General features: G+C 37.8%; 1 protein-coding gene and 1 pseudogene across 1 annotated transcript; one reads left to right on the top strand and one right to left on the bottom strand.

Annotated features, from left to right (window-relative positions):
* The first annotated feature begins 228 nt into the window (after nucleotides 1-228).
* LOC149842436 (peptide methionine sulfoxide reductase A5-like) lies at nucleotides 229-5,594 on the top strand (annotated as a pseudogene).
* A 1,170-nt stretch (nucleotides 5,595-6,764) lies between these two features.
* LOC149842435 (uncharacterized) lies at nucleotides 6,765-12,107 on the bottom strand. The gene is made up of 3 exons (XM_090001440.1): nucleotides 11,947-12,107; nucleotides 11,678-11,743; nucleotides 6,765-7,015 (listed from the first exon to the last, which is right to left on the bottom strand). The coding sequence occupies exons 1-3, from the start codon at nucleotides 11,989-11,991 to the stop codon at nucleotides 6,968-6,970; spliced, it is 159 nt and encodes a 52-aa protein (XP_089857566.1). The 5' UTR covers nucleotides 11,992-12,107; the 3' UTR covers nucleotides 6,765-6,967.
* Between the last annotated feature and the right edge of the window lie 946 nt (nucleotides 12,108-13,053).

The following is a 13,053-nucleotide window of genomic DNA, read 5'->3' as shown; positions in this document are numbered from 1 at the left end:
AACTCGCGTCGATTTCATGTCCGTACAGGTATCTTGGTGACATGCACGCAATTCGACTCGGATTCTCACCTGTCCGATTTAAGACGTATCGGGAGTCCGAATCGCCACCTGCGGAAAGAAAAATCCTACCGGCTTATAACGCCGGCGGCTTCCCACCTTCCCCTTCTCTCCAGAAGTCGATTTTCCGGCGTACGGATTTTCTCCTCCGAAGAGTGAATACTCCGAGGGATGAGTCTCCCAGCCGCGCTTTTCGCTCTCTGCCTTTTTCTAGTGTGCAGGGACGCTCTCTGCATCCGAATTCCCGATAACATTCCGGCGAACGAGTACGCTGGAGTTCAGAATCCGCGCCTCCGGACGGCGGTATTTGCCCTCGGAAGCTTCTGCAGAGCCTAGGCCGTCTTCGGTTGCCTGTCCGGGGTCGAGCGCACCACCGCCGGGTACGCCGGAGGGACGAAGACCCGGCCGGAGTCTCGGAGCTTGGGCGATCACGCCGAGGCCGTTCAGGTCCGTCTTTTTTCCGATTGATCTAGGGTTACATTTAGTTTCCCTTTGCTTCTTTTTTGTGAAAATCGGAGATCAAGACGCTTGGATCCGTCAACAGATCAGGAACTCTTGCGGAATTTCGGATCGGTTTCATGTTTTTCTTTGTTGATTGAAGAGATCGACTCAAATTAGCGTTCTTTGCTTGAATTGGCCTTGTTTCGTTCTTGTTGTTCCTCTTTTATGGAATTAGTATGCAGACTAAAATCGTTCTTGTTCTCGTTTATCCTGAATAATGCTTGATCTATAACACGGATTTGTTTCGGGATGATGTAGAGTATCTCGCTTTCTTTGGGGATTTGTTTATAAAACTCTTTATAATGAGTTAGGTTTTCTTGAGAGTGAACTTACTGCTGTTTGATTGAGAAATTCTCGTTCTCAATTGGTATTTTCAAAGATTTTTGTCGAAATGTACACATAAATCTAGTCTTGGACAGTTTTCTTTTCATATTAAGAGTAACACGACTGCATTACAAAATGTGCATGGATTTGATTTCTATATTCGGGTTCGATTATTGTATTCCTGTTACAAACTGGGGATCTTTTCATCTGAAAGTTAGTTGTGAACAATAAACATTTTCTTTCATTTTTTTCTTTTTCCGTTGCAGTAGAATTTCCAGTTTCTTTGTTTAATCATTCAAGGGTCAGTAAGATTGTACTACATTGATGACAATTTGATGTTATATGATATTAGTTAAACGATAATTTGATGCTTCAATCATCTAATTGATTGTTACTAATATTCTTCTTCTGTGTATTCCTTTCAGTTTTGAATTAGGTTGGTTGTGGTACTTTTAAACCAAATGTTGATTCATTTTTGACATAACAGATATACTCTCTGGTTTAATACCCGATATTTTAGCAACAAATCTAATAAATCTAAGTGTAGTGCTTGGCGTACTGATCTTTCTCAGAAAGGGAGTGTGGCCAAGTTGTGTATTTCAAGAATAGGCTGGAGCCAACCAGCTGCATTTTATATTTTGCTATGTAATCTAAATAGATAATAGAAAGGTGCACGGTCTCAATGAATTACTTCTGACAAAATCAATAAATCCTATGTAAGAACCATAGCATTTCCTCAACTCATTGGTAAGTAGATTCGTTTGTCTTTTATTGAATCTTTTTCATAGCTTGATAGATAATATGATAAGCCAATGATTTTTTTCTGTGTTTCAGAATACTGTTAACCAACATTACACTAAAACTTCACGCCTTCCATCAATAGGTTTAGCTAGGCCATTTATAGCACGACCAAATAAGCCTCACACATTGAATACATCCTGTTGCTTTGACTGAACTATCCTCTTGTATCATGAAACCATCACCCATTGATACAGTACCAACATTATTTGATTCCAAATTTGGAGCAATACCTAGTGTACAAGTGATGTCTTCATTTTCATGTTTATTGTATCATCTTGAACAGTATTCTCCAAAGTCATGTGCTTTGTGTGATTCAATAAAAATTTTATTGTCTAACAAAAATGTAGCTTTATAAGGATGGGTGAGGCACTGAAAAGTTGCAGTAAATTTTTACCTAGACTAGGAAGACTTTTAATATGTTTTCTAGTCTTATTTTACTAGCTCTGAAAAGGGTCTATTCCCTTCATATGCGTCAAGCATGGCTTGGAGAACATGCCAATAGAACCAAGTACATAATTAAAGTATGTTTTCTTCTTTTCTGAATTTGGCTGTGGTTTGATGATGTTTAACTGTGTCCATACTCCATCCATTTTTTGCTGATATATAAAATATTCATGGGAAACAGGAATTTGTATCCAATTGTTATTTTTGCTATTTGGTTGTCTTAGAAGCTAGAAGCCTGTTTTTCCTTTCCCTAGTTTATCAGGACATTCTGCTAATACTTTTTCTTTTTTCCGCCTTTTCCCTCCCTAACTTGTACAGGTGGAGTATGATCCTAAGTTGATCAGCTTTAGACAGCTTTTGGATCTATTGTGGTCTAGTCATGATTCTCGGCAGGTTTTTGGCCAAGGGCCTAATGTAGGTAACCAGCACAGGTATTATGACAGTAATACTTTCTAAGAGCAACTTTCTACCGCAGCACTTCAGAATTGCTCTTATCATGTTTAATGTCCAATGACAGGTCCATAATTTTTACTAATGGAAGTGAGGAGACCAGGTTGGCTGCTGTGAGCAAAGAAAAAGAGCAGGCTAGATCAAAGAGCAGTGTTGTAACAACAAAAATTATGCAGAATTTGAGCATCAGGTATGATGTTTCCTTTTAGTTTGTTTGACTTTCCTTTATATCTCATTAGCAGCATCTTTGTAACTTATATTCTCAATAGTAACATTTTAAGTATATTTTTATGTGTCTTTTTAGAGTTCTGGGAGTTCTGCATTTGTCATAAAACTAGACCAAATAGTGCATTGCTTGTTAAATTATGTATATATAAATATATATATATATATATACATATACTTATATATATATATATACATACGTATATATATATAAGTATATATATACATATATGTATATATACATAATGTATTTCATTTTCTGTACAACCAAAAATCCGATAGGGGTGTTTTGGTAAAATACCATGTACTTTTTTATTTTTATTTTTTCTTTCTTTTTCCCCTTTTTCTTTTTCTTTTTTTATTTCTTATTTTTCCTTTTTGAAGGACCATAAGGGGCCCCACCCACCTAGTCGTTGGGGCCCCAACGATCATATTTATGACCGTTGGGGCTCCCAACGACTAGAAGGGAGCCCCCTTTATGGTCCCTCCTTTAGCTCTCCTCCTCTATAAATAGAGGAGGTTCTCACTTGTAATTGTATGGGTTCTCACCCTCTTCTTTCTTTCTTCAATAATATCCAACTTATGACTTTAAGTCATTTTCTCCTCTTGTGGGTTTTTTGTATACACTTTTAGTGTTTGTGCTCTTGGCTCTTGTGATCACTCTTAAAGAGTGTTTTTTGCTTTATTGGTGCTTCCGCCCCTCTTCATTACATTGCTGCACTTGCCATTGAACTTCTAAGATTAGTTTACGTTTAAAGGGATGTTCTTGGATTTTAAGTGTTGAGGTCATAGTTGGTGAACTAGGTGGATAGTCAGGTTGCTTGTCAGTGGAAGAGGCTATCTGATACTGTTCTGAATTGCCTAGCACACCTGTAAATTTGCTTAAAGTAGGCAACACAGTAAGACACCATTTGTTCTAGGAAACCTACCAGTTGAAATATGAATATTTTTATGATGAAATACTAGTGTTAAATTTCAGTATCTGGAGCCTTCAATCTTTTAAATTCAAATTTTAATTGAAACATCTAGTTTTTATGGAAATTTCGGCTTAGAACTTTCCAAATGTTTGTATTGTTGAATGTTTGCTTCCATTCCTGAAAGTTTGCTTCTTGTACTTTGGGTTAGTGTGATGTTCAGATATCAGTCAACTAGAACTTTATGTTTTGCTAGTTAATGAGTCAGACCCAGACGTATTCTGATTTTTTCTAGGAAAAGAATGAGCTTCTTGTGAGTTGGGGTTGTTTGAATTTTGTCAAATTTGTGTTGGATTTGTTCCTAAAATTGGAATTAGGTCCTCCAAACCTACCCAACATGGTCTTTTGTGCAACATCAACCTTTGGAGACCCTTGGTAATGTTGGTATATGTTTTGTACCATGTGGAACATGTAAGAGAGCTGCTAGTGAATCCAAAATGCTGTTTGAATTATGTGGTTACCTGACTTGCACTGCTGGTGCATCCAAAATGCTGTTTGAATTATCTAGTTACCAGACTTGCACTGCTGGTGCATCCAAAATGCTGTTGGAATTATGTAATTACTCCAGTATTTCTACATCAATAAAATTTGAGAACTCTATGATATATATTTCCCTAGTGCTAATTCTGACACTTCATTTTTGTGTGGTGTAGAGTTTAAGCTATGTTTTAGCAGTGTCATAAAAAGCTATTATCATTCAGGACTATTCAAGTCAGTTACCATATCTGGCCATGGGTTGCAGCAGTGGTGATCAGAGCTGCATTTGTGCATCTCTGCTCCTCTTCTAAACCTCTGTTTCAGTTTGAATGCTTTTGGATGTTGATTTAGATTCTGTGTTGGTCAAAAAATTAAATTCTGAACCATGTCTAACTTGGTTCAATCAAGCAATAACAGGGCAACCTAGTCTTATTTTTCGACTAGGCCAGGTTCCAGTTAAGCTGGACCTCAAGGCAAAGCATTTGATATGCCGTTAGCTGTCAGAAGCAACAAACGTACGTCCTTAGCTGACATGAACAAACCAAGCTCAGGGGCTGAAGCAATTGACTTTGCCTGACATACTGGGATCACTTTGAGCTGCAGTCCTATCCTAAGCTGGTGCCTGATATTATTCATAACAGATATGAAAAACAGTGAACCTTGCATAATATAGGTGCTTCTGTCCTGTGCTATTTTATGTTTCCTCTTATGGTTGCTGCTATTGTTGCCAACGGTTCTAAATGATCTTACAAGGATGTACGTGTAATTCTTGTACGAGTATTCAGCTCTTGGTTTGTTCTATCTCTCACTCCTATATGTAATGGTAAGGAAACTTTAGATGAATGGCGTTCAAATAGTTTCTAATATCTTGGCAAGTTGCCTGAAAAGAATTTCAACATCGCCGTCTTAGTTCCTATTCAGGAGCGATACCAAAGTGTGCCCCTGTTTAATTGGATTTCTATTTCTCAGACTGGCATATGATGTTTTTGGCACCTACTCCGGCTGAGTTCATATTATAGCAGCTGCATTTAGTCCTCACAGATCTTAAGCCTAAACAGTTCAATGAAAATGGCAGCAAATTGGACCAAAATCCTCCGTTCAGCAACACTTCTCTGTACCTCACAATGCTATTTGGTGACAAAATTGCAGAAGTTCGAGCTCCGGTGAAACCCTCTCCTCCAACTAATAGGGAATCTGACAGAGGGGCTCACAGCATCCAGCTTTGGCGCAAAGTTGAACAGCTATGCTGCTGAGTTGTGTCCCCCAGAAATCCAAAAGAAGATAGATGCAAAGATCAATGACATCATCAGCAAGGGCTGGCCTGCTTTGAGAGAGCTCTAGCAAGTCTTCTGTTCAGGTTAAGAAGACAGCTGCCAAAGCTCGTCTTCGGTTAACATGCTGTATGTTAGAAAAATGTGGTTGGAAGTGATCAGATTTCTTAGAAGAATGTCGTACGGAAGTAATCAGATTTTTTACTCTCCAGGATCAAGCCTTCTCTCTCTCTCTCTCAGAAGACTCACTACAAGGTAGAGTTCAGATATACGTTGTAGCCAACGTTTGAGATTCGACCATGTGAGATGCAAAACCAGTGCACGTCTTAGCCCCTTTTAAACGTCCTTCATACGGAGTCTATTACAGCATAATTGGATGATATTATAATTGACACAAGATTGACTGAACCAAATCTTTCAAGAAACTTGCTTCAGAAACAGGAAACCATCTGCTTCTTTTATGCATTTGGACTTTATAAGAATCTCACTTCCTCTAATATAACTATCGTAACTTTCTTTGATGTTAATACACTTTTCATGTTAGAAATGTTCTTTCTTTGATGTTAATGCACTTTTCATGTTAGAAGTGTTCTTTTTTTCCTATGGGTTTTATGATAAAACCAACATACGATAGACGCTTTTACCCAAAATGCTTCAAGATATTTTTTTCAGACAGCGAAATCTGGGGTTAGGCAGATCCCTACCAGTTAAAACCATATACCATTGGGATTCAAACTTGTAACATCCCAAGACAAGGTGACGTGCACTAACTGCTCCTGCCAAACAAGGAGAGCCCCTGTTGGTAAAAAAAAAAAAAGCTTCAAGATATATTTAAGCAAAAAAAAAAAGCTTCAAGATATAGTTGTAACTGTTAGGGGTCTGCCTAACCCCAGCTTTCTGTCGAAAAAAACCCCACAGGTTTTGTGTTTATTCACGTTACATCATACTCTTTAGTTATTGCTTCATAAAGCCTTCACAGTTCACGTATTAAGGCCTTTTTTTAACAATCCTGCTGGCTCCGAAATTTCACGCATTGCTTCTTGCTGTGGTAACTATGGACTGGACCAACCTGCTAAGCAAATATTCAACCCCCAAATGGTTGTCCACTGCATACCAGCACGTTTGACTGTACTGAAAATGAATTCTACTACCAAATGGAACATCTTAGAATTGGATCAGGAATCAGGCAGGCCAAAGCCGTCACCATCTTCCCGTCTGTGGCTAAACAATAGAACTTCCATTACTCAAACAGCAGAAAATTTATTCATTAGTCAAAAGGGAAACCGATTTAACATCATCGGAGCTCATGTTCCAATCTAGTGCATAATGTTCACTAGTGATTTCAATTGTTGTTTTAAGAGGGAAAAAAAAGGCACTACACTTCAAATTTTCGCCTTGCATTCCCCTTAAAGTTTGAGGGATTACCACTCCCATGCTGTTCCTTCAGTGATGGCCCTTTGTCTCTGGCTTATGCGATTTCTTGGCCTTTGCCTGAAAAGCAAGACGAGTTAGCTCTCTCTCTCTCTCTCACTGTTGCTATTGTTTTCAAAGCGAGTTTTCACCAGATAAACAAGTAGAAAACCATTATACCATGCCCTAAAATGCAGAGCATGAACCAATATTTCAGATATTTGATGCATTAATTTAAGCTATTTATAAAGTCCAAGTGATGTGTTGATAAATATCTAAAAATTCAACTGATGGAGCTACTGTGCACAAAGTCGGCAGCTGCAACTCACTATAAAGCCGATTCCCTCAGGCATCTTCAGAATAAACAAAAAGATAAAAAGAAGACCTCAGGGAAAAAAGATTGCCAACAGCTTCACAAACGATAGCAGGCCATTCTGGATGCTAGTTCTTCAAGCTGCTCAGAAACATTTCCCCCCACGTTGCTGTATTTAAGCTTGAATCTTGTGGCATGTTAGACATGATAAAAGCTCCTAACATAATAAAGCAACCATGCTAAACACATCTGTATAATTAGATCTAACATATGGTAGCTAGATCCATACAAACAAGAGTGACTACCACTATATCACATCATGGTACAAAACCAATATTTTCTCATATATATGTGTCTAATCACTTATGTGGTAAAGAACATGGTTATGAAAGGCTTCTTAAAAGCTTGGAAGCTCACTTCCCAGGAAACTGGCTTGGAAAGCATGAAACCATGCACTTCTTTCAGACTTCTGAATGGGAAACTCAATTCCTCCAATATAAAAGTGTAATTTTTTAATGCATGCATCACTTCATACTTGCTTCCTCTTATGCTTCCTAAACACTTCCCACTTCACATATTAGCCATTTTCTAAACGCTCACTTCGTGCTTCACACCTCACACACAAAGTATACTCTTGATTTTGCATAGATCTAAGCTCCAAAATCAAAAACTAACTTTTGATCATGCTTAGCATGATCTATTTTCCATTTCCTGAATTAAAGTTGACATCAGGATGATGTTATGCGTAATTTTTAAGCCATCCTCATCTCCATGAAATGTGAGCCATTGATTTTTCACTACTTTAAGAACTAAATCTGATAACGCATAAGAGATGATCAAACCTACTAACATGATAAACAAATCATGCTAAACACCTGTACAGTTAGATCCAATGTTTAGTGGCTAGATTTATGTAAACAAGAGTATATACCATTGTATGGAATCGTTGTTCAGAGCCACGATAAGAGATGAAATAAAAATCAAGGTCGCTAAACTGGTTCAAACCAAAGTGCGGTTTTCAACAAAAGATGATGAACACATCTATAGGTTTATATTAAGGAAAAAAACACATGCAAATATGTTTTTTAGAAGCTTTTAGGACGGTTTAGGACATAAACTGTTTAGGAGCCCCTCTCTTATATATATATATATATATATATATATATATATATATATATATATATATATATAAAAGAAAAAAGAATCATCATAATCATCGTGAATAAATCAACAAGGACAGTGACTATAACTAATCAGGGGTTGCCACAAAGACCACTGGACAGAACAAGTACAGTAATGACCCAGACCGTGGTCTTTATAATCAGATCTGTGAAACTTCTATACTAGTCTTTCTGATGTACAGTTAGCCACAAACATCCTACACCAAAAGACAACCATTTTTGTGACCAAATCCCTTCCTACCATAAAATAGCCCATATGGAATGTCATTGCTACTGTGAACCGGATGGATGACATCAACTTTTGTCCAACCTTTAGACAAATAAACACCACGATTGACAATTTGGATTGTTTTTTATGTGATTCCTTCGGAAACTTTTTATTTCAACTTTTTGGAATTAGTGACATCATCAACAATAATGCTAGAACCAAATTGTACATAATAGTCTTCAACCATCCAAAGAACCCACTACCATTTGTTGGCTGATCATTCACATGATATGGGCACGGTAATTAGCATAGTTACTGGGAGCACACTTCCTCAGAAGTAGGGGAAGCACCATGAAACACTCTTCCCTTTAGTGGGAAGTGTGCTTCCCCCCATGCTTCCCAAATCGAATCCTTCTCACTCACTCCTCACTACATAAGGGTTTCCAAGGGAAGCATGCTTCTCCCCATGCGTCCTAAGGCCTCGTTTGTTTCATGCAACTTACATGGGGAAGCACTGAGCTGGCAACTCTGATGTAATTCTTTCCCACCATGAATGAAACAAACATCAAATCATCGTGGTGGGAAAGTTTCATGCTGGCACAAGTGAGCCCCAGTTTTTCCCACCACCTACCACTTTTTATGTGTAAATCCATTAAATACTTCCCCACATGAAATCTTTCAAAATGGAAAGGATGAGCTGCAATGATTTTTTAGAAATCCATGCACATTTCCCATGTAAAGCCTTCTTTTACATGAGAATAAAACAAACGAGGCCTAAGTGTTTCCTTTCACTTCATCAACATTCCTCTCTTGCTTCCTATCAATTTCCCCATACTTCATATGCTTTTCATATTAAAAAATAACATATTTTTATTATAACGAGCTTGTATATTAATTCCATATCACTTTCTATTCTTTTTTTATGTCCCCTATTTGCTTCCACTCCCACTTCATATTGTTTCCTATGTGTTTTCTTTTTCATTTCTCATGTGCTTTCACAATCGCTTTACAACCGCATCACCTTTCCTGTTTCATGCCACTTTTTAACACTCACTTTCCTGCTTCCTCTTCATGCATCACTACTCGTATGTATTGTGTTTTTTGGTAACTATGATACATACTACATAATATCCTACATCTTCCTAACTAAGCAAATGAACTAAATTTCAAGCATTATTATTCCATGGAAAGCAATCAAGAATCTCTCACATACGCATAGAAACAAAGGCACATTGTATGCGTGCTCTCTCTCTCTCTCTCTCTCTCTCTCAATTGTGTAAAGTCTAGTATGACACTTGCCATATGAACTTGCAGCAACAGATCTAGCAAATGAATGAATCATGAATCTTGTCAACCTTTATCATTGCAAGATTCCCAATAAAATCCAAGATGGCATACTTACGCATGTGATCCTCAATGTAATGCCATGGGTAGCCACTATATTTGCTGGACAAATAAAAACATCGATTGCTTTCTTCGGGGGTGTTTGAACTCCTAGAGCAAGTAACTCTAAAGTTACTGATGTCCCCATTCACGATTGGAAAGACTGATTAACCAAACCTGATTTTCTAACACAAATTGTAAGTTTCGAGAATCTTTTGTATTATCGGTTTTGTACCTGATCCAGAACCATAGTCACCTGTACTGTTTCAAGGTAATTTCTTGTCGAGAGTTTTTCTTGGAGAGATTTCTGATAGTTTTTCTTGAGAAAATGTCAGAAAAAACTCAGGAGTTTTAAATTTTAAAAATATAAAACATAATAAGAAAGATAAGAAAACAATAGATTTTGTATTCATTATTCTAGGAAAAAACATAAATAAATAAGTTTGAAAAGCTTTTAAAATACAAAAGAAACAAAAAATATAAAATTGGGCTTAAAATATATAAAAATAATATTTTCTTAAAAAATATCATGATAATATCATGATATTTTGAAGATATTATCAGCTTACCTTAAATTGACGATAATACCGCAATAGTTTCAAAATATCAATGATATTGGTGACTATGTCCAGAACTCATACCCTACGCGAAATTCACCACTTTCTACAAGTCCTACACTTCTAGAGATAGGAAACACGTGCCAACCTAGTTCTAGCACAAACGGTTAGGATGCTTCCTTTCATTCAAACTTTTTAAGCATAGAAGAATGGTATGAAATGCACCCAAGGAAAAACAAATGAACTACAGTGTGAGCAATTTATGGAAATTCATCACAGCTAACAAATCCTTTGTTACCATTCATAAAGGTGAAGTCCATGGAACTAAGATGCCAAAAATCCTCTTTTCCTTCCCCAACTGGTCTTGGAGATTTGTAATGCTTACTCTCAAACTGTTCGTTTATACAGTGGTGATATTCTTTGTTTCGCTCTTCATCTTTGGATTCCTGTCTTACAATCTAGGACATAATCTTGGATGCAAGGAATATAGAATAATGGATTTTCCCTTTCCTTTTTTGGTTTCTAAATCCATCTCCTTAACTTAAAATTTACAATCATTCAGATTGATGGGGGTAAACCAATGAGTTCATGTATTAATGAACTTTATAGAAGAGTTATCTATCAGAACAATACTCTTACCCATCTATTAACAACAAGTAGATCTACACCGGGGGAATTAGTAATTTGTCAGGAAAAGTTGGTACAAGAAGCTGTAGATACACTCACATCCAATAATGCTTTCATGATCCACGACAAAAAATCTCCAATTAGGCGGGAAGAACAAACACGAAAAGCAAATGATCCTGAGCCTCACACATGAAGAAGCAATCAAGTGTCAGATACACCTTTATCCTTTACTAAACAGACTTTCCAATCGCACACTAATGGTCTGATAGATACTCATTGTGCAAACAACGACCTGAATGGCCAAATTAGGGGCTTAATCTAAAGGTAACGGAAAAAACTACTGCAAAAAGATCCGCTATAGACTAAGATAAGCTACAAATCAATACAAGTCAAGCCCTACATTTTCAACAAGAACTCATACATATGCGCATCCATCGAACCCTAAGAGTAAAAAGAAAGAGCAGAAGCAAATACCTTGAGATACGAGAGTTTCATACTGCCGTAGACGAGGCCAAAAGTAAAGGCCGAAGCGCGAGCAACCTGGAATTCGAATCGAAGAAAACTCGAGCTCAGAAATCCATTCAAGAGATCCGATTGATCGATCGATCGATCGATTGGAAACCAAAGAAACATGTCATTTCTTGTCCATAGCCTTCGATAGATCGTCGATCCGATCATCCGCACAAATGGGAGAATATTGAAGGTAAAGAATGGGAGAGTAGGGGAAGATGAAGAAAACTTACTAGAGAGAGAGTGCTGGTGCCGGAATAGGGGCCAGGAACCGCCATTGAAATCGCAGAGGAGCTCTCTCTCTCTCTCCGAGGAGACGAAGAAGAAGAAGAAGGGGCGAGCAACAGGGAAGAACTCCTGTGGTTTCTGGAAGCAACAACTCTTCCCTGACTCCACAAAATGGGTCAGATCGATTCGGGTCAGGTTGAGGCTATATCATAGTTAGTTTTTTTTTTCTTTGGATTTATGTCATAGTTAGCTTAACCCTGTTTTTTTTTCATATAAGAACGGGAAAACCTCCCCAGAGCCAGAGGGGTGTAAACCCGGGCGCACCCCTTGACCACGGGGAGCCACCGGCTTGCTCAAAGGGAATAACGCCGCAGGAATCGAACCTTGACTGCTCGCCTAACAGTCGAGGCCCATTCCCACTAGGCTACCATCGGGACAATTAACTCTGTTTAAAACGAGGTCTTTTCTTAAAAGTGATAATGTTTTGCTGCCCTCGTAGGTTATTTTTTATATTTCTTTTCCAATGAAAATGAGAAACAGAATGGAATTTGAAATCGCGTTTGGTTGATTCTCATTTGATTTCAAATCATAAGGTGGAATATGTGATTTGAAATCACATGAGACGTAACCAAACATTATTACTTTTTGTTTTTCATCTGCTTGATTTTTTATTTATCAAACCTTGCAGATGCTAAATACATGTTTAGTAGGAAATGGGTTTTGAATTATGTGATTTTAGTGTATAACCAAGTTTTTCTAAGTCTTCTAAAAAAAGACCCACAATGTACCAAAACTTGATGACTCAAAAATTTATAATTTAAAAAACATGATCTAGGGCTTGATCTTTAACGCCGCAAGGGGAGTTGGTGTAATAGGGGGGGGGGGGGCTTGGCTGCTGTATGGGCAGTCAAGGTTCGACTCCCATGGGTGTCACTTCTCCGTGTAAGCCGACGCCCAACATACGTCTCATGAGCTCTAGCCAGCGACTAGGTCTTTGTGTCGATTTCTTCAAGTTGTTTAAAAAATAAAGATTTGATCTTTAATAAACAAATCATGCTAAGCCCCCAAGGAGTTTGGCATAGTAGGATGGGACCTAAGCCGGCTAGGCAGGC

Source organism: Nuphar pumila, chromosome 3 (genome assembly GCF_984573655.1).
Source record: "Nuphar pumila chromosome 3, dmNupPumi1.hap1.1, whole genome shotgun sequence".
In the NCBI taxonomy this organism is placed as follows: Eukaryota; Viridiplantae; Streptophyta; class Magnoliopsida; order Nymphaeales; family Nymphaeaceae; genus Nuphar; species Nuphar pumila.
This window is presented reverse-complemented; position numbering and strand designations above follow the sequence as displayed.

Coding starts and splice junctions, on each gene's coding strand:
- LOC149842435 (XM_090001440.1), bottom strand. CDS start 11,991: ATGGCGGTTCCTGGCCCCTATTCCGGCACCAGCACTCTCTCTCTA. Junction 11,744..11,946: donor GCACCAGCACTCTCTCTCTA/GTAAGTTTTCTT, acceptor TTCGAATTCCAG/GTTGCTCGCGCTTCGGCCTT. Junction 7,016..11,677: donor TGAAACTCTCGTATCTCAAG/GTATTTGCTTCT, acceptor CTTGCTTTTCAG/GCAAAGGCCAAGAAATCGCA.